Consider the following 22,345-nt stretch of genomic DNA (forward strand, 5'->3'; position numbering starts at 1 on the left):
ACTCATGAACAACACGTGACACCAAACCGCTACTATTAGTAGAAAGGTTTATAAGATGCAATGAAAAATTTTCCTCTTAGCAGCAAATAGACTTAAAGTGTACTCTAATATTATTTATAAGCAATTCTTAAACTTCATAATATTCAGCATATAGTGAAGACATGATACCACCAAGGGTACTGTATAATTCTGTCATTTCACTCCAAGTGGAATTACAGGTAACTGTAAATAATTAGGGTTTAGGCTATATCTGATATCAACATGAAAGTGTACATGCAATTAACCATAATTTCTAACATTTATTGAGCACTTACTATGTGTCATGCCCTTTATCAAGCCCTTTGCATGCATTATCTCATTTAATCCTCACCTTTATGAAATATCTGAAACCTTTTACAGATGAGAAATCTGGACCTTTAACAGGTCATGTAATTTGCTCAAGATTCTACAGTTAGCCAACTGGTGGGCCAGAATTTGAACTCAAGCCATCTAAATCCAGATCCTGAGCTCTTAACTGTAAAAAACCAGAAGAAAAATAAGGCCTCATTTCTTTACCTCTCACCTTTTCCATACACACCTACAAAAAAGTGAAAACCCAAACTATTTCATCAAAATAATGGATCTGAGATCTAGTTAACACGCCCACTGATCACTGGATTAGCCAATGCTCCATCCCCTCCAGAAGCAAGACTGATGCAAGTTTCACTCCTATACCTACACATTTTTGGTTAAACAACTTTTGATTAACTTACCAACTAGATCCCAATTACATCAGATGACAGGATTACAACGCAGGTATTTTTTTTTTCTAGGCCTGTTACATGAATCTATAAGATTTACAGTACATATTTTTAAAAGCAAAAGAAGTTTAAAACAATGCAAAACAATCCACAAGTATAAAAGGGGAACAAATTGGCTTTTAAGCCATATACCCAGTAAATCTAGTCAGTTCAATAATGTATCTCTAAGTCAAGGAAATCAGTGAATGACACTGCTGGAGAAAAACCTGAACTTACTATAAAGTACAAGCCCATTTCCTATGGAAAATACAATGATTTATTTCTTCAGCACAAGCTTTCCAGCAAAAAAATGCCATTGAGCAGAATACCTTGCTGTGACTGGCTGCATGCTCTACCCAACAGAAGATATACAAGCAAAGAGGAAACAAGCTGTCTAGAAAAAATATACAATTTCCTTTACTTCCTCTTCTAAGTAGAACAACTCTTCTTTGGGGACCATATCAGGGACTTGTAACAATTCACTACACAATATTTTCCATTCTCACAGCCAGAAAAAATTAGAAACTAAGAGAGTCCATGAGGATGGCCCAGCTATTCCCACAAAAGCAAAGGTTTCTGTGGTGGACCCCTCACATGGGCTTCTTACCCAGCATGAAGATCAGATGCCTGGAATCCAGATCCCCTCAAAATGAGCAAGAACCCATTAAGAATAAAACATACAGATCCTCTGGTAGCTCTGTATTGTACTCCAGCTTGGCTAACACATCAGCTGTGTGAGAATAACTGGTGAGAAATACAGCTGTAAAGATAGATAGGTGCAAACTATGGTAGGAGACAAGTTGTAATTAATTCACTGGCCAAGTGCAGAACCATAGAAAGTTTCTGAAAAGAGCAGTGATATGGCTATAACCTATGCAGGTTAACTGGCAAACATTATAGGACAGCCCAAAGGTAGAAGAGAGGAAAAGCAGAGACAGTTAAGAGGCCCCACTTGATGGAGGCTATTTTGCTGGTTACTTTCATTGTATTTGCTTGTAACTTATTTTACTTTATTTTAGCCACACTAATCCCATGATTTCAAAGAGCTCATCTATTTTCAAGTATGTTGCCTATTAGGAAGATTATATAAGTCTTTCTTATTGAGTAGTACAGCAGGATGTGATGTCTTTTCAGAGTTCCGATGCTTACAAAATGGCAGAACTATATTTGATATGTATGCCAGTATCAACTCAAGTCAATGGTATGCTCACTAGAGTAAAACTGAAGTAGCACTTTATGACTTCTAAAACTAAGTCAAAAAAGGCCTTGCAGCTTCCTCCTCAGTTATTAGAACACTCTCTCTGGGAGCCCTGAGTACTTATAAGAAGGCTGACTACCATGACACTGCCAAGCTGCAGAGGCCACGAATGGGTGGTCCAGAGGACACTCCCAGGTACAGCCAGACTTCCAGCCAATCCTGCCAAAGCACCAGACCTGTAAGTGAAGAAGCCTCAAGATTCTAGATCCCAAGTATTTGGTCACCCTTAGATGCTCGAGTCCTCCCAACTGAGACCCAGACATCCTGGAGCAAACACAAGCCTTTCTGCTCTGCCCTGTCCCCATGTTCTTGACCAACGAGCATAATAAAATAGTTTTTTTTTACACTATTAAGTTTTAGGGTGGTTGATTAAGCAGCAATAAATAACTGGAACCATTCGGACAACAAGGGAGGTGATAAAACTACTGTTATAAAACCCATACCTAGAATATGATACTTAGTTCTGAGTGACATATTTCCAAAGATTAAAAAAAAAAAAAAGTGCTCAGAAAAGATGTTCCTTTATAGGAAAAAAAAAAAAAAAAAAAAAAAAGAAAAGAAAGAAAGAAAAAGAAAAGAAAAAATCGGAGATATTCAAACCAGAAAAGAGAACAAAGAGTATGTGTTAATTGTCCTCAAATCTCTGAAGGGCTATCACCAGTACAAATGAAAACAATTACTCTGTATATTCCCAGAAGGGAGGTCTAGAGACAGTGGTGGAAGTTACAGGGAGTGCGCTGGAAGAATTTTCTAATGTTCAGAGCTTTCCAGGGAGGAGGAGGCAGCCTTAAGAGGTAATGAGTTTTCTAACATTCAAGGTAATCAAGCATAGGCTAGATGATCACCACCTGGTAGGTAGGTTTGGCGAGAATTCATTTATTGAACAGAAGGTTGGATGAAATGCCCTTACTTTAAGGTTACACTGTAACACTGAGATGTTTTTAATCTAAAAATCATCCCCATTTCCTTGTGCTAAGAAATCTAATCCCAACACATGTTGCACAGAGGAAAAAAAATACAAGATGAATAAATTAAATGAAAGGCAATACCAAAGTATAAATAGAAAGTGATGCAGAACTCTAGAAGAGAAAGGAATGATAAACTAACAGGAAAATACAACCCAGCATAGCAGCAAAGAAACTTAAAAAAAAAAAAAAAGAAAAGAAAAAAGAAAATGAAGCATGAAGAATAAGCCAGAGAAGAGGGAAAAGGATAGCCAAAGAACGCATCACTGACAATACTGGGAATAAAGGATGCCTTCACCCTTCTTGAGAAATAGTTTTATTCATTTTTAAGACTTTTCTCCTCTGCCAGTGGGAAAGACAGACCAGAAGAACATGAGTAATGTAGGGAGAAAGGGAACAAGTTTCAAGTGGTAAAATTAGCGAATCTCTTAAGTGATCACTGAATTTCTGGCCTCAAAAGATACAGGACCTGTGTGCCTATGGGATCAAGTGCACTCGCATAGAAGCAATTGTCCCTAACATCAGTATTTAGAGCATGACTACTAAGGGAAACAAGAAAAACTGGAGATTAAACATTTGTTTCCAACAAAGCCAATGTGAAAAAGAAAACACAAATCACCTAGAAAATGAGATATATCCAAAACAAAGCTATGGAGGAAACAAACAAACAAACAAAAAATAAAATAAAATAAATAAAAAGTTATCTCATACACATTTCACCTGAATTTTATCACCATTTGTAATCAATTTCCAAGGTTTCATAATACTCTTTAACCTTAGTCACTCCTCAACCTACTGAACAAGTCATTTCACTGTTATCCCATCTGAAGGAAGACTGGAGACTCTTTGATGTTGATAACACCGAAAAAGGAGTCACTTTCAGGAAAGGAAAGTATTTTGCATAAACACCTGGAGCCTGATGGTAAGAAGTGGTATATTTGTATAAGTAATTTATCACTTGTCTTAACCCTTTCAAAGATTCATCAAACCAGAAATTAGAAATTCATGAAATAAAATTTTCATTTAAAAAAACAATTTGTTTTATAAGAAAAGAACAGAAATGATATCTTATTACTCACCCATTTCCTAGGTCTGCCTCTTGGCCGTTTTTCTCCAGTGGCTTCTGCTTTCTGCAAAATGAAAAAGGAAGTTATATAGTTTCCTATGTGACATTATTTATAAGTGCTGCACCAAGGGACACATTTCAAGTAAGAATGTTCTGGTTTGCAGAGGAGGTATCAGGATTGTTTTAACAACTTCTTTCTCCTTTAAGCTTCATCTTCTTCTGCATTTTTGAGTAGATTCTTCTCTCTTTTCATTGCATGATGTAAGGAGCTATTTATGCAACTTCTCACCCTAAAAGGCTCTCCTGGAGTAATCCCTTCTGAAATGCATGAAAATGCTTTTTAAAAAGCTATTTTGCTTTTATTTCTGTTCAAAATTTTTAAAAAATGATCCCCACATTTCATAATTACATAAATTAATATTTCAGAAAATGAATGTTTCTTAAATTATAAGATTTTTTTCCAAGTCACAACTAAAATTACGAAAAGTAATATTGATATATTGCTTTACAATTTACAAAGCACTTCTACCTGTATTTCTAGTCAAAAGCAAGTCTAAATATAAAAAAGAATACATAAGAATTCTAATTCAGAATAACAAACATTTGCACACTTCTACATGGTTAATTTCCTGTTTCTTTCCAGAAACAATCACCTGGGGAGGAAAAAAGCTCATGGAAAAATCAATGTCCCCATGATGTAAACTAGGGGTGCCTAAAAATAATAATTAATAAAAAATGTACATTATTAACAATAACTCCACACTCAACATAGACCTGACATGAATATATTTCTATTTCGAGAGTTTGTTTCATTGCTTTACTTTACAGAAGACTTTTCTGGTATCATATCACAGTTGTTTTTTCCCTTTTGAATCAAATTTTAACATTATCTGTAAAGGAATTAGCCTATTTGCTGTTTTTGTCCGATCCCCAAACACACCCATACACACACATACATCACATATACATTCTATAAAAACGTGTTTACACCTTTTAGGATAAAGAAAACTTGGTACCTATTGTTCTGTGTATGAGAATCATCCCAAGGTTATATCAACACAAAAATATAACCTGAGCCAGGATAACTTGTTTTGCAGTTTACTTTTGTTATTTGGGTAGATGCCAATGGGTATTTTGTCCAGTGATTCTAAAATGACATGTTATAACTGTCTACACTGCCAAATGAAACTTTCCTCTTTCTCTCTTCAATCTGCCCTGTAAAACAGATTGATACACTTGCAGAAGAAAGTTAATAGACAGATAGATAATAGATCAAATAAGCCTTAAGATTTCTCACCAAATAATATCTCCCTGATCTGGCATTATTATCTCACACATCTTATGAATTAACCCAAACTCTGCATGATTGTAATGTTAGCTCACATTTATTGTTCATTTAAAATACCCCAGGCACTGCGCTAAGTAGATTCGTCTTCAGTCACATGTGTTACTTTAATCCTTACAGCAGTCTTACAATGTAGGCATTATTACTTCTCTTATTTTGTAGATGAGAAACTAAGTCTTAGACAGGTTAAGTAAATAACTCACTCAAGGCCATACACAAAGCGGGTAAATGGCAGGCCCGGGATTTGAACCCAGTTATTTGACTCTGAAGACTATGCTCCTGTCCTCTTCACAATGCTACCTCCCTTGTACTATACAAGCATTTGCTACCCTAGAAAATATTTTAGAAAACTAAAATTGTCACTGACTCAGCTAAAACACCAGAACAAAAGGAAAGCTGGTAGCCTTCAAGAGCTCTGTCTAACCCTGAGATTTGGGCACTATGAATCATTGTTTATTAGTACTTTTGAGTGGCTCCACAAAATAATTTATTGTCAGGGGTTAGTGGCACTGTCTTACCTTTATGATAAAGGTTTATCTTACCTTCATGCCCTTACTGTGTAAAGGGCATGAGTTATATTAAGTAAAAGCCAGGAGTAAATCACACCTTCTCTCAGAGTGTTGTCTCATGGAGACAGGAAAGTGCCCTGAGAGGAACACAGACTCTACTTTGGAAAGCTTAAATTCGAATCCCTGCTCTGCCATTTTAGCTTTGTCACTTTGGGCAGATCCCTGAAAACCTTAATTTGGTTTCATCTGTAAAATAGAGAAAACGCCTCCTGTGAGAAGTCACCAAGAGCACTTGAAGTGCCTGCCATAAATGAGGCGCTCAATAAATGTTCTTTCACTCCTAACAAGATGGAACCCTTACAGGGAAGTTTTCCTTCAAGTTAGTCCAATCTCAGAGAAGGTTCAATCGATGTAAATATTCCATTACACCCACCTGTCACCTTTAGAATGAGGCTTTTAAAAAACCCTTTGGCTAGTGCATAGTGAGTTATATGAGTAGAAAACTCCCTAGTACAGAAGCAGCATCCGATTTAATCTTTGGGGGCAATTGTAAGATTGCAGTTTACTTGGTAGTAAATTGCACAAACATGGAAGATAGAAATCCTTTTTAGTGGGAATGGAGGTGGTAGGTGGGGTTTAGGGGAGGAGGCTATTGACCTTAAAGGCTAACAGTGCTGCACCAGGTTTTTTCTGTACAGTTGTTATGTTATATGATCTGGTGTATCTGAAATCTATTGAAGAGAGTAAAAGGGTTTCACTGCATTTCAAAGTCAGAGAAAGCAAATCTCTCAAAGAAAGAGAAAGCCCTGAAAATAAGATGACTTTTAAATGAGCATCTCATTTACAAAAAGCTTATTGAGAAAGAAAAGTCACACCATTAACTAAAGGGCAAAATATCATGATTATCACTTGGACTTTTTAAAAGCAAACTTGCTCCTTGGTCGTTCAGGCCAGTGTTACATGTAAACTGAAACCCTCTTCTGAGACTACATCTAGAAGAGACACATTAGCTGTGCTGTGTGGCGTCGATCTGGGAGGTTTCCATTGTTCTTTAAAATCCACATTATTTAGCCATTCTAATCAAACTCCACAAAGGCTGCAAAACAAGTTAGGACTTAAGTTTGTAAAACAGCATAGATCCAGGATTTTTACTTATTGGAAAACACTGGCATTGTTTTCCTGTGTTTAATGCTCTTCAGGATATTATTTTGCAAAGAAGACAAAACATTCAGGGGGCTTGTTGTGTTTTAATATGTCAACATATGCAATATTTTAGAAGTGTATATTTGGTTTTCCTTTGCCAGGATAGAATTTGGTTCTATGCTACAAATGTATAATTGAGACATAACTGGTTCTAAGTATTTATTGCTTATACAGAAGGAGAAAAGGGAGAGACGTTCAGAATTCTGCATTTGTAAAAACTGAAATTTCAGATTATAATCAGCACTATTATGCTAATATTCACAACTATCATATCGTATCTTGTTAAAGTGCTGTTTCTTCCTTGCTTGTCTTCATATTTCTTATTTCTTTTCTAAAATTTAGATTCAGAACTGGATACTTAATTTTATAATATGTGTAGAAGCATGTTCATGAGAGTTGGGATGAATGTTAAACAGAAAATATAATTATTTTTCTCTAAGAAGTTCTGGTACGCCAGGCTTTTAAATGTACTTCACATTTAAAAGTTAATTATGAAAGAAAATTCATCTAGTAAATATCTCTTGAACTTGAAAACAGTGCTTAGCACCAGTGCCTGGTACACAGGAGGTGTTCACTATGTATTTGTTAAAGAAAGAAGGAAGGAGTGGGGGACTGGTGTTTATATTATTATACATATGTCTTATTTCCCTCTTGCCATCAGAATTTTGGAACTTGGTAAAACTTTAGAAATTACTTTAATTTAGTCCTCTCATTTAACAAATAAGAAAACTTCTGGACGTGCTATAACCTCCAAAGACATAGTGGTTGCACACATTTCTAATCCCTTTACAAGCTTATAGACAGCAGCCTTCCAAAGGCTTCTCAAAACCTAATTTCCAACCTGCATTTCAGGTCACTGGAGATAACAGAAATCTGCCTTATGGCAAATATTTAACATAATATTTGACATCACATAGTAGTGGAATAGGTATAAGCTTTAGAATTAGAGGTGAATTCAAACTCAGGTGCCACCATTTACTAGAGTTGAACATTAGACATGTCATCTTTAAATGAGTTTTCTCACTTGTGGAATGAAGGCAACAATGCATACATTAGAGCATTAAAGAAACTAATACATATGTAAAATGCCTGACAAAGCTATGGCATTTAGCAGGTACTCAAACGTAATTTGTTCTCTCTCCCCTTATTTTAAAATGCTACCCTTAAAAAGAGTACCTACCAATTCCATAAGTTTCTCCTCAGCAATTTTCTCAGCATTATCTTACTTAAGTAGGGTAGCTATTACTTGCCCAGTTTCACAAAAGGGAGATTAAGCAACCTGCCCATGTTCATAAGTAGCAGAACAAGACAGAATCTGATTTCAAGGCAGGAAGGGGTCTGTTCTTCAGGGAGATGTTCTCACATAAAATAAAATAGCCATGGGAAAATTTTTTAAAAAAAAGAAAGAAAACCTTCTAGGGTGAAAATCAAATTAGTTAAAAGTAAAATATTTCCAAGTTTCCTATAAAGACATGGACAAGAGCAGAGGTTGGGAAGCAAAAGAATAATTCAATTCTGACTTCAGGGTCAAATTTTAAGTACAACCATTTTTAGTCTTGAGAAGATGTTACAATTTGCTATCACAATATATTTTTCAATAGGAAATATAAGTAAATTCCATTGTCCATTGTAGTTCATGCTTATTTTACCCAAGGAAGCTCTTATTGTCAACTCCCGTGTCATTATTTTACACATGTGTGTCCTCATGTATACAAACACTAAATTAAAACCAAGGCCAAAATGACAGGAAATGTTCTCATTTTCAAAGTATAAGATTCTCTTCCTCCAAATCTTCCCTCTACCCTTTTGTAATCAGAAAAATCAATAGCAATGATACAAGAGTTCACAAGGGTTACTTTCTGAGCAAACTGTCCCCTACATTATTTCAGAAAAAAGAGATTGACTGCTTGATGCCTCACTAAATCAAACAGATATGCCATTCAAAACTGTTCAGTGTATTAAACCAATGTAAAATAAAGCAACAGCCTAAAATACAGTCAGTTCTCCATTCATCTTTTTCTCCTGGTTGGCAAAACAAAGATTTATAACTAAAAACTTCAGAATCTAGGACAGTGAAATTCAGTTCCCACCCTTGTGTCAAACTATGGATGAGCTCTGGAAACTGCAGAAAGTCAACTAACAAGACAAGACAGGTTTGAATTATTTAACTGACAAAAAATGCTCAACATCCATCTATTCTCAAGAAAGAACTAACATGCAATAGAATACCAATCTGGTATATTCTATCTCCTTAGCAAAATGATCTGTTGAGACCTTGAGATAAAAATGAGCCAGAGATGGAGGTCAGCCAAAGTAACGAGAAATTTTCAAGTTCAGAAGAGTTCAGAAGGATGATAGTTTCCACAGACTTAGAACTATGGGTCCCTTGAAATAAAGTTACTTCATAAAATAATTCAAATGTGTTTGAATCTCCCATATTTGGGTCATAATCTGTGATGATTCAAAAGCATTGCCAGATAGAATTTACTGATGCATTAAGTAAGGCTTTGTCCTCCCTGGCAAAGTGAAGTAAAAATATGAGTCGATTGTTTAGGTAAATCAGCCTAAAAATATCAAGATGATGGAGACAACAGTTGGGCTTTTCTTAGTTCCACCTGCTTGAATTCATTTGTATACTGAGATAGGACCCTGAATCCCACAGTGAAGCTTACCTGCCCATTAAAACACAGAGGAATCAAACTAAATAATATTAGTAGTGTAGAAACCATAGGTCAGAATTACATGACAACTTTCAATGTCATTTTCTCTGACTTACCTATAATGATGCTTTTGATTACACATTTCATCTGGGTCTACCACATTCTGAAGAAAATCTTGTCCTCACTCAGCATCTGTGCTGAATGATTTATCTGAAATGGTGAGTAAAACCCATATATTCTCTCTTCCTGAAGTACCTGTGATTGCTGTTAGCAATAATTTATGAAAAATCAGCCACATTTCTAGGAATGCAAATAATTAGAAGGAGAATGAAGCAGTCTTTCCAGTACCCAATTAATATCAGGCCTTCTTTTATAAGCAAATTGAAGATAGAAATTAAATATTTATTCTGAACACGCCATTTGAACTATAGCTACTTAATCTAGATGATATTTTCATTCTTCACTCTGCTCTTTAGGTCTAGCCATTACACCTAAGGTCAAAAGGAGGGTCAAGCAATTCTATATTATAAAGTAGGGTTATCTTACATCTAAGATCTTTTTTTATATTCATTTTTCTTCTATTAAAATTTAATTCAACCTCAGAAAAAATTTTTTTCCTAAAAGCACTCTAGAATTAGCTTGAAATTGGAAGATGAATTTAAACTTAAACATGAAGAATCAGTGACAACCTCTTCAGTATTCTCTAATGATGAAAAAGGAGCACCAAAAACCCTAAACTAAACATGAAGATTATATCCTCCTTCTCTCCAAACTCAGGAAAAGTGAAAATACAAAGTATTTCCATCCAGCACAACCATGAGAGGAAAACAAAACAAAACAAAAAGGAAATTAAGAGACAACTGGTCATAGGTACGTCTAAAACTAAAAAATAAATAAAAGTGTAAAGCTAAACATATATACTCACACATACACAGATTAATTACTCAGGAAAACATTAACTTCTGATTACTTTTCTTTTATTAAGGTAATAATATGAAACTGGTTCAGGAACAAATTTTGAGCAATCAGATTGGAGTTCTCAGGTATAACTAATTGTCACATAATGGTCACCCATGGGAATTAGTTTTAATGGAATATAAGTAGATTGAAGAATAATTATCTTCTCTTTCAAAAGTTCCAAGCATAACAAATTGTATTTTTATAATTTGTTTTACATACTACATAAATTAGTGTTTCTATTGAATATGGTCTGAAATTAACATGATGGCTAATTTAGTAGTTGTCCACTTGGTTTTGCAACGTTCTGCATGCACTGTCAAGTTTCACACTGTTAATTTTCTAACAAGCAGTTTTGTTTCCAAATGCCCCAAGGCCAGTTACTGAGTCCAGACACAAACTTTGTAAGTAAAGAAAGTCTAAGCAGCAAGAAATTTTAAACATACCACATCATCAGGATCCCAGTACTTTGCATCTCTAATTTTAGACTTCATTTCTCTAATATACTTACCAGTTTTTGTAATACATTTTTCACTGTGATGAGTCTCAGTTTGCAGGAAAACACCCAATTTATTAATCATAGAAGACTTTATATCTATCCTGGTCAGTCAAGCAGGGTATGTTTATGCCACATGTTATGAATAATATAACTTTTGCTGAAATTATTTGCATTTCAAAATCCTCACAAACATATGTTTTGTTAGAGTACAGTATATGCTCGATAAACAAATGTTTGATAATTATGTTTACACAGAGTAGTAACATACTCAATAAATACTGATTTGAAAGTGAAAATACCTTATGTTTACACATGCCATGAACAATTCATCAATGTCATTCATTACTTTGCAGAGTATTATCTTCTCCAAATGAAGCGTAATTTATAAAACTGAAGAAAAACAACAGTCATGTTATGGGCAAATGTATTTATTCATTTTTATTAGAAGAGGAACTTTTATAATGGAATTGTATAAAATAATTGTCTGGAAGAATGAAATCTTTCAGAGAAGGACTTCTTTGAAAAAAGAAAATCTACTTTTTTTTTTGGAAATTGTAATAATATATGAATACACATGAATTATCAGGAAGATGAGTGGCCCAATAGGATCACTTATAAATACCTATCACTAAAGTCACTAAAAGTAAATAAAACCTTACATGGGAATAGATCAACTTTTTTTGTTATTTTGCTTTAGACAGTAAATTAGGCACAAATCTCAGCTTTCTTTTTGTCAATAAAGATTTTGTTAGTCAGTGGCAAACTTTTTAAAATGAAGAGAAGGTGATGGGAGCATTTCTATCTACTCATTAAAAAAATGTAATACAGTGAAATCTGGAAGATAATTAGTTTTCCTTTTTTGTATTAAATTTTAATAATTTATTTATGATTTAAAGATTTCTTCCTGGAAGATATTATGATGACACATTTTTCAGAGCAATTACATCATAGCTTAAGTGTTAGCTAGCTACCAAAATATTCCTTTGCCACTTCTTTAGAGTAAAAACATATAAAAACTTTTGAAAAAATTAGTCTTTTTTAGTTAATTTATAAATCAGCAAAAATGGAACAAATAAAATGTATTCATATTAGGAACACCAGATTATATATTGACACTTTTGTTATTGCAAGGTTATTTAGAGCTACTTTAAAGTTTATTGATTAAATTTAAATCACAATTAAATATAAACTGTAAGAGGCAGTTAAATTTAAATATGTTAGAAATCTGTTCCTTCAACTGTGTTCAAAACTGTTAAAATAAAACAGACGAGAACTCAGTTACTTTCTGAATAACTTTATATGTACCAGTAGTTGCTATGGCAGTTTACAACACTGAAACTATCACATGTAATATGGTCAATGCCCACAGTCACAGAGAAAACCACACAAAATATCAATTCCAAAAAGATGAGCATATGGTCCTTTTTAACAAATATTGTACATGGTGTATTCAAATCTATTGAAAAGATATATCAAAATGTACTTTTGATTTTTGAACCTTTGTTCTCAACTACATAACCTATAAATTAAATGCAGAAACTTTTTTTCCAATTTATTTATAAAGCCAAAAAGTGTCTACCTTTTATATTCATCTTCACTTCTTTATACATGTACTGACTCTGAGATATTTCCTCTTTGCTAACTCAAGTACAACCAACATGAAGTTATTTTAAACTGCAGTTTAAAATTTATTAAGAAAAGCACTAAATGTTACACCTGACTGGGTTCCATCCTGCCCCAAAATATATACTAAATGACGCAAATATTTGTTTTAAAAATTTCTCATTGTCCAATTCAGAGTATTTCTATATCACTTAATGGAAAGGCTTTTTGAGATTATGATATACTATTTTGTAGGTTTATTGTAAAACAAACAGTATGCTTTATCATCACATTTAAAGCTGTAAAATTCATAAAATTTTTTCCAGGATCCCATAATGGGATTTACTTCTAATTATCATCTATTTGGCAAAGTACTTTAATAGGGGGATTTGGTCTGCAGTACCCATGTAAAAAAGCACAAAGTAAATTAACCTCTATTATTCTTCAGAAGAAACTGCAAAACCGTCACCACCAGGCACAATCTATAGTTCTGATTTGTTTTTAACTATTTTACAACTGGTACAAATATTAATTGTGTCATTCTCCACACACACATACACCTTCCCTCCCTGCTCCCTACCCCTATTTTAAGGTTCATATTATTTGTTGGTGGATTGTCTGTTTGTTTGTTTAAAAATAACTCTGTAGAAAAAAGATGAACTTCTATATAACTAATGTAGGAAATTATATGTAGGAAATTATATGTAGGAAATTCGTCTGGGGTTACCCAGTTGGGACAAATCCTTAGGTGTGAATTTAGAATGGGAAAATTACAGAGAAGTTCCACTAGTCATTGATAAAGTTAGGAGAGCTTGACTTGAAAAATCTCACCTTTTGAGCTGCTTTAGAAGGACTCTTGTTTTTGCTGCCTTTAGGTCTTCCCCTGGGTCTCTTAGGAGAGGGCTCACCGGTTGGCTCCTAATTGTGGGAAAAAAAAATGCTGTTGTGGCAAGAAAGTCTGAAAGAAATTGACCCCGACTCTAGCTATGTTTTCTACATGCGCTGCCCAACAGAACTGTTGGAACACATTCAGTTCAAGCATAAGTGGATGATGATGGTACACAGTTTACAGAAAGGGGAAATATCTATACTTTTAATCCAAGGGTTCAAAGAGGAAACTCTGTTTTATATATGAAAACTAGATCCTATTTCAAACCTAAAATGTTAACAAAGGCCGTAAAGGTTGCATGTTTTAGAATGAAAGTCATATATTTTCAAGGCGTAAAGTTAACATGGCTATGCATTTGGTAACTCATAGAAATAATAAGCATTTTATATAAATACCACTATCCATTACACTAGCATTTCAAACAACATAAATATGAAGCTAACATCATAGATATTTCAACAATCTTCCATATTGTAAAGGTAGGTTTTAATCATCTCTTTATACCTGCATTCCAGGTCGATTATGACTCAATCGACACATTGCAAGTGAAATATTGGAGCAATTATCCAAAATCTTCAGTTCAAAATGACTCCATTCCCCCTAAAATTTCCAAATAATTATGGTAAATCTATGGTAGGAGGTTTTGCTTGAATTTTCTGGATAATTGCTTCAACTCTCCACTTCTTTTTGGAGATGCAACTATGTACTCCAGTCTAAATTTAAATATCTTTTCATAAAAATAAACACATTTTCTTCAAAGCTTTCTTTTGAGAAAACTCTTATGGGGGTAAACTAGTGAAAACTAAAAGGGGGGGAGGGGAATGAGGAAGACTGAAAGTGCCTGGGAAGGAGAAATTGAAACAATCACTAGGTTTAACAAAATTTTAAATGGCTCCTATGCCAAGCAGTAAATACTCAAGTGGTTAAGAGAATGTGATGATTAATATTCCAGATCCTAAATATTTATCCAGTGAATCATCTATTCACATTTCATTCGGATTCGGTGATTAAGTGAGACTAATTAACTTACAACGCTTCAAAGTCCTCAATGAAAACTCACATACTATTTAGAGAATCTGGGGAAGGTTCCCTGCAAGTTTCTGTGGGACCACTAGCTCCGCTGGACACATTCAGAGCAAACACATAGGAGACACATTTTTCTTTCTTTGTGAACTCTGCCTTAACTCAAAGGTATAACCTCCAATCACCTCCAGATCCCATTGCATTTTCTTTTGTATTTTGGGGAGGGGGGTAATTAGTAGAGTTGGACAGAGCCGGGTGGTGGGTGGGAAACAAGTGGGGAGGGCAGAGACTTCCTGGGAGGTGTAAAACGGGATCCAAACTCGGTAAAAAAAAAAAAAAAAAGTGTCGCTTGGGTAGAGCGGGAAAACTTAGAGGCCTCTAGATTAGCTTGTTTCCTTTGATGATTTCAAAAAGGTACAACCCTCAGTTTTTCTAAAAGGCACTGGCAAGCTAACATTGTTCAATTTCCCCACCTTGCTCTCGAGCAGCTTTGGCACTCTAGGATTATTTTCTAATCGGCCTATTTGCCGTGAAGGGAGCGACTGAAGGTTAAGTAACGAAGGAGAAGTTTTAAAGCCGGAGGAAGTGGAGTTTAAATGTTCTCAATACACATATTCCGCTCCAACCCTGCCCGCCGAGGCTTGGAAATTGCAGCGAACAAAACCCTCAGCCCTGGGCGCTGAGCGCTGCTCTGCAAGCGCCGGCTGCACGCTTAATTGGTTGCATCCGCAGACAAAACCCTCCACTCCGCGGGGTCCCAGGCGCCTCTCGATCGTCCCCTCCCAACCCCCAGCCACTCGCCTGCAGACGAACATTTAATGTCTGCAGCTATGAGGCGCGGGATCTAGGGGCAAAGGGGGGACGGGACGCGTGGTGAGGAAATTACCCTAGCTACCGTGCACCCTCTCGGACACTCCTTTTAATGCGCCCTTGGCCGAGGGTGTTAACCTCGACCCGCGGGAGCCCATGCTCCCCAGAAGCCCCTTCCCCCGGCCACTTCTGGAGGCCGCCGCACCTCATTTAAAGAGCCCTAAGAGGAGTGGGCAGTCCGGTCCCCCAAGCGTTCTTTGTCGGGACGGCGCGAGTCTTGGGCCACTGAGAGCTTGGGGAGGGCGCCAAGGGGGTGGCTGCAGCGCGCCAGCCCCCGGCCCGCGAGCAGCCCTGGGAGGCGGGAGAAAGAGCCTCCGGTCCCCAGGACTCTACCTCCTTCAGCCCGGACCGGCCAGAGCACCCCAGTTCCCGGCACCTCCTTCCCACCAGGCAATTGCAAAAGCCGCTCGGAAAACGCTGGCGAGCCCTGGTTCGTCGGGCTCCGGCGGCTTCCAGTCACCAGGAGACACCACGCCGCTCAGGGCCGGCCGTGCACAATAGCGAAAGTCCGAGGACGCGCTTCGCCCGACCCCACCCCCCGCTTTTCCCCGGCCGCCTGCCGCGGCTCCCCACCTCCCGGCCCCGAGGAGCGCGGGCGCCCCGGGGCTCGGCGGCGCACTCGTGGGGGACTCCGCCGCCCACGCCTCTCCCCCCGCCCAGCCGGCGGGCAGCGTGCGGCGGCCGCAGCCACTGGGCTCCCGGGCTCGGGTCGCCAGGCGCGTCGCGGGGCCCTCGCAGGGGGAACGGGAGTGGGCTGGTGCCCCCACCGCGCCCGCGTACTGACTTGCTGCTGCTTCCTGGGTCGGCCGCGTCCCCTCTTCTGAGGCGCCGGGGCGGCAGGTTGTCCCTGGGCTGAAGTGGACGGCTGCCCGGCGCCTTCGCCGCGTGCGCTCATCCTGCCTCCCGCCGCCGCTACCGCTGCCGCCGCTGCTACCGCCGCTGCAGCCGCTTTGCCTCAGCTGCCCCGAATCTGCCCAGCACCTTTCGCGAGACTGGGTGATGGGGCTGGAGAAGCAGGCAGGGCGAGCGAAAGCTGGCGTGCTGCGAGGGCTGCTGTTGCTTAGGCGGCCGCCGCTGCCACCATCAACACCGGACGTCCAGCGGCTGCCAAAAAGAGAGAAGAGGGGAGGAGGAGGAGGAGAGAAGGAGGCGCTGCCGGTGGCGGCGGCAGCGGTGGGTGGGTGCCGGAGGTGGAGGTGGCGGTGGAGGTGGAGGTGGCGAGAGGAGGAGGGAAGCGAAAGAAGGAAAAGAGGGTTTCAAGTTGGAGAGGCTCCTTTCTCGGATTGGGATCAGGAGTTGCGGGCACCAGGAGCACTTCGGAAGCGGCTTGGAAAGGGCAGGGACTTGGAGTGAATTGTGTCCCTTGAAATGTTAGGCGGGGAAAGAATTCCTCCTCCTCTTCCCCCCGCTCCGCGCTCACAGAGCAAAGGGGGGGGGGAGAGGGAGAGAGAGAGAAATAGTGCCTTGAGCAGATGGAAAGCAAAGGGAGGATGGGGAGATTCCTCCCGAATCTGGTCGGACACGGAGCGCAACAAGGGACAGAGCAGTGGGTGGCACCGCGTCTCTTCGGGTGGCGGGAGCAGGCGACGGCGGCACCCGAGAGTCGGAGGGGGACGGGTGGCTCGCTCCTGCGTCCTGCACCAAGCGCGCGCTGCCCGGGCTGGAAGTTTTCTGAGTTCCTGCCCCAGGATTCAAGTGGAATGAATGTGTGTGTGCTTGGGAAGGGGTTGGCGGGGGCGCGGGGGGGAGGGAGTGCCCACCTCTAATCGTGGGCGGATAAAGGGGAGGGGGCTGCGCAGGAAGAACAGTATGAGGAGGAGGGAGGCCAGGCGGACCGCCGAGCCAAGGCGCCTGGCCACGGGCCAGAGGCAGTGTTCGAAATACAACTGCCTCGGCGGCGGCGGCGCCCGGGTGCCACCCGAAGCCAGGCTCACGTGCTCCCACCCGGCGGCGGGGTTAAAGGGACAGGCCGGGGATCCCGGGGCGGCTCGCACTGGGCCACGCCCCACCCGCCGCCGGAGGTCACCCTTGGGAGGTTGTCCTGGAAAGGCGCGGGAATGTGACTGTCTCAGAGCCACGTTTCGGGACTCGGCCTTTACCTGCGCCTCCACGGTGCGGAGCCAGCACTTTGCAGAAAGCATCAAACTGCACCGGCCGCAGCGTTCTAGTTCCTTATGAGTGGGAAGGGACTGCAGAGGAGTAGGAGAGCGCCCCTGACAGCCCTACTCCGCCTCGGAATGCCCTCACCACAGAGCGCGCGCGCGCGCGCGCGCACACACACACACACACACACACGCACACACACACACACACACACAGGCACGCAGATATCTACTCACACATGTATAAACGCATGCACACACGCAGATGCACGTGCACATCGTGCACACACGCTCACTCGTAAACACATGTAAACATGCGCACTTACACGCATGCAGATAGACATGCACATTCGCAGACACGTGCAAACAATGTGCACTCACGCACGTGGGTCAGCTTCTTCACTGAACTTTTTTCCCGGGAAAGAATAGAGGCGACGCGCGAATTCCCCCCTGATTCTGATGTTCTCAGGGGAAAGGGACCTTGTAGATTCCTAACACCACAATTACACCAACTGCCCAAATCTCCCTTCGATTTACCTCAATTTAACCTTCTCCCTAAGAACTCCCTTTCTGCCAAGTCCTAATTTTATAGCCTGGGCTGTTTCTGAGTTATGTGAACACCATAATGGCCACAGTCCGTTTTTAAAAGGTAGAGAAATTTTAAAATATACTTCTTTTCATCCTTGAATAACACAAAACGCTGAAAAAAATCAGGTTCAGATTTTCACACATCACACCCAAAATTATTTTGGACTAATTCCAAAATAAAAACTTTCACCTGGGGAAGAATTTTTTTTTCGGAGATACAGACCACCATGGAATAAAAACCTCCTCCTTTACAGCCCTAAGCGGGGAGTTAGGCACCTCCACGTTCTGCTGTGCACGCGGAGGAGGCGCGGCGGCGCTGATTGGTCCGCGTTGCCATTTTAAATCCATTTCCAGCTGCCCTTTGCAGAGCTGGGACACTACGTTGCACGTTGAGTGCTCTGCAGGAACCCAGGGTTTCTCCTGGGTCTGGGAACGCTTAGCTATGATGGAAAGGGAGAGCCCACATCCCACCGGATGGAGTCCAGCAGCCGACTGAGGAGGGAGGGGTCTAACAGGAACCAAAGGTTTTGTCAGAGCTTAGCAGAAAGATGGTATCTTCATCAAAGGGACTGAAATTTCACCTACCAACGACTGCAGTGACATTTCCTAATTGCCAAGTTTGCACATTTTTTTATGTGGTCACATATTTGCACTGTGGCGTGCACATTTTACATACACATACAAAATGGGCTTCTGGGTTTGTTTTTGTTGCTTGCTTTTTGCTAGGGGGAGAGAGAAATTCTGAGGATGAATGTAGGTGAAAGACTGAAGATTTCAGTCAGCCAGCTTTATACTGGACACTTCATTATATCCTCAGATTTCTTTATTTCTGTACACAGAGGTCGGCAAGAAGTGAATTCTAAAATTTTATTTCTGGATTAATCCCTGAATCGAAGAAACAGAAAAGTTGGGGGTGGAGGGAATATCCAGCCACTTGCTTCAGGCTGCTATCATTTTGCTATCAGACTGACCCCTTTTGAATTTATAACAAGGAGAAAGTAAAACAAATGTTTCATCAAGTTTTGTCTAAATCAATTTTATATTTTTTCGTTCTTTGGAAGCTATATTTAATTTTTTCAGGTTTCTGTAAATTTTTTGTAGGCGAGACATTAGAATTTGTTTTTATCTTTGACACTATTGAGTCTTTTACTATAAAAAATGGTGTCCTTATATATTCTTTTAATAAGGTTAAGTAGTTTTTATTTTTTTTAATTTTGCTTTTCGATTTTATTTTTAATTGATGCATAATAATTGTACATATTTATGGGTTACAGAGTAATATTTTGATACATGTACACACTGTGTGATGATCAAATCAGGATAATTAGCATATCTGTCACCACAAACATTTATCATTTCTTTGTGATGAGAACATTTGAATTCCTCTCTTCTGGCCATTTGAAAATATACAATAAATTATTGTTAATTTTAGACACCTAGCACTGCTACTATAAGATGCTAGAACTTGTTCTTCCTATCTAACCGTACTTCTGTAATCATTAGCCAACCTCTTCCTATTTCCCCTCCCCTGTCCCCTTCCCAGACTCTAGTAACCTCAGTTCTACTCTCTACTTCTATGAACTCACTTTTCGTTTAGCTTCCACATATGAATAAGAACATGTGGTACTTAGGTTAGACTTTATTTTTAAAGAAATATATTTTTATTTACATTTACATCTGAGGGTTTTTCACCCCAGTTTAAGTTTCTGAATCATTCACTTCTTTATCTCACCACATTTTACACATCTATTCAAAGTTAAATTCTTCTTTCTAATTTGAAAACTTTCTAGGTGATTTCTGTCCACATTAAACTGTTTTTTTCATTTTCTGCACCTACTATAGAATTGAAAATTAGCACCTTGACCATATATGTTAACAAGGTCTCTAATTACCTGTGACACATAACGTAGATTAGTGTTTAAGTCATGTCAGTTCATTAGTGGGTGGTAAAATTAACTTAGTGGACCCAGAACATCATTTTAAAAAATAAATGGAATAGAATAGAGAATATCACATGTAAAATTTCTGTTTTAGCTATATAGTACATGTGTGTAAAAATTGTATTGATAGGTTTTTTTTTTCACCTTTTAACTTCTTGGAATTTGGGATGTATCTTAGTTCAAGGCGTCTTAGCATTATTTTATCACATACTAGGTAGTGTGTTCTCTATTTAGTGGTACACATAATACTGGTGTGTCTTATAATCAATGGCACAGTAAAATATATATGTATGTGTATGTGTGAGTGTATATATTTGATGTCTTACCATGGGTTACAGTGAAACATGTTTAAATGCCATTGACTTACTTATAGACCTGGGTTCTTTTACAACTCCACTAAAGCAGGCTTGTGCTCTCTGTGATATTTGGGAAATCATTTCTCCACTCTATCTCAGTACCCTCGTTTCTAAAACGGAAGATAAATATAATCTCTGAGGGTTCTTCTAGTCTAACAAGCTATAAAATATATACTGTATAATATCTTTCTTGTTTTCCGATTGTGTCATATTTATATGTAAATTGCATGTATGTTCCCTGGCGACAGGTGATATTTCTAACATCTCTTTTTTGCATTAGTTTTGTCTAGGTAGGGCTCAGTTCATAACAGACATTTGGTACTTACTAATTTATTTCCATGACCAAGGTACTTATATAAAGTTACTATTTTACAAAATGTACCACATAGGATGAGAAAAGCATTACATACATTAGAACATCTTCAAAATTCTTTTGACTAAAGGAAGATGCATCTGTGATGAAGAGATTGAGGTTCTCACATTGCACTTTATCACATTATAATTACACTTTAATACATTCACAAATTAAAGAATAATTTAAGGATTTTCTTAGATTGAATTAGTTAATTGAATTAAGCATGGATGCATTTCATATGTAATTAAATGGCGATTTATTATAACTAATATTTATTGAACAGAATGTATAGCATTTATATATGTGTGTACATGTACACATGTGTATATATATGTAAACATATATATGTATGTAGAAGCTCAGTATAGTACAAAGTAAACACATTTTTGCCTTCAAGGTCCTACATTCTACTTTAGCTGAAAAACATTTGAAGTGTTTTAACATGAACTCATTTGCACTGCTCAAACCCACAATTTTAAGATTGTGTCTCTTTAAATTTGCTTAGTATTTAATGAAATGTAAGAGACATTATCTCTAAGAGTTTCCTGACAGTGTCACCAAGACAAATATATGCTGTCAAGCTAGCTTTTGCTTTGTTTTGTTTTTGTTTTTTGTACAGTCTTCCTAGTCCTGTAGTCAGAGGAACACCAACGAATTTCAAATATAAAAACTTATTCATGCAACAAACATACATTGCGTTGGTTTTTTAGGAATCTCACCTATTATTCTCTCCAGACTCAAAAATGTAATTCACCTAGAACTACAGAGAATATCTTTTAAAACAGCTAGGTGCTCATTTAAAATCTATTTACCTATTATATTATGCCTTCTATTTACCCTTATAATTGTTTATTCTCCTCTACTCAACCCATCATTTATTTAATAGCTGTGTATTGAGCACTTAATATGTGCTGGATTCACAGAATACTCTTTTTGACAAAAGTAATGACAGCAGAATAGAAGTGGAAGAGTTTCATTTTCACCTCTCATCTATTGATGTTATATTGTCAGCCCAAGCAATCTCAGTCTCTATGTACCATCAAGCAGCTTTGGATAGCCAGAGGAACCTGGGCTTTGAAATCGGATTTAGGGATGGGAGGGGTAGTAGGCAAAATTCTAAAATGGCCCCCAAGATCTCCTGCCACCCCCCACCCCCGCCCCCGTGTACATGAGTACATAATCCCTGGGACTATGATATACTGGATTTTACTCCTGTGATTAGGCTGTGTTATATGGCATAGTTGTCCATATTGGGAACTTATCTAGAGGAGCCTAACTAATCATACGTGTTTAAAGCAGAGAGTTTCCTCTGACTCATCTTAGGAGATCAGCACAAGAAGGATTTGACTCACTATCACCAGATTGAAGAAGGAAGAGAC

At 38.7% G+C, this 22,345-nt stretch overlaps 1 protein-coding gene across 1 annotated transcript in view; it reads right to left on the reverse strand.

Moving 5' to 3' along the window:
- HMGA2 (high mobility group AT-hook 2) overlaps positions 1-16,520 on the reverse strand; it is a 118,870-nt gene extending 102,350 nt beyond the window's left edge. The window contains exons 1-3 of the mRNA XM_063115653.1: positions 16,410-16,520; positions 13,675-13,761; positions 4,082-4,132 (exon numbers count right to left, since the gene is read on the reverse strand). Coding sequence (XP_062971723.1) covers positions 4,082-4,132; positions 13,675-13,761; positions 16,410-16,520 — 249 coding nt within the window. The remainder of the gene's footprint in view (positions 1-4,081; positions 4,133-13,674; positions 13,762-16,409) is intronic.
- Positions 16,521-22,345: the final 5,825 nt, after the last annotated feature.

The sequence above is a fragment of the Cynocephalus volans genome, chromosome 12, assembly GCF_027409185.1.
Source record: "Cynocephalus volans isolate mCynVol1 chromosome 12, mCynVol1.pri, whole genome shotgun sequence".
NCBI lineage: Eukaryota > Metazoa > Chordata > Mammalia > Dermoptera > Cynocephalidae > Cynocephalus > Cynocephalus volans.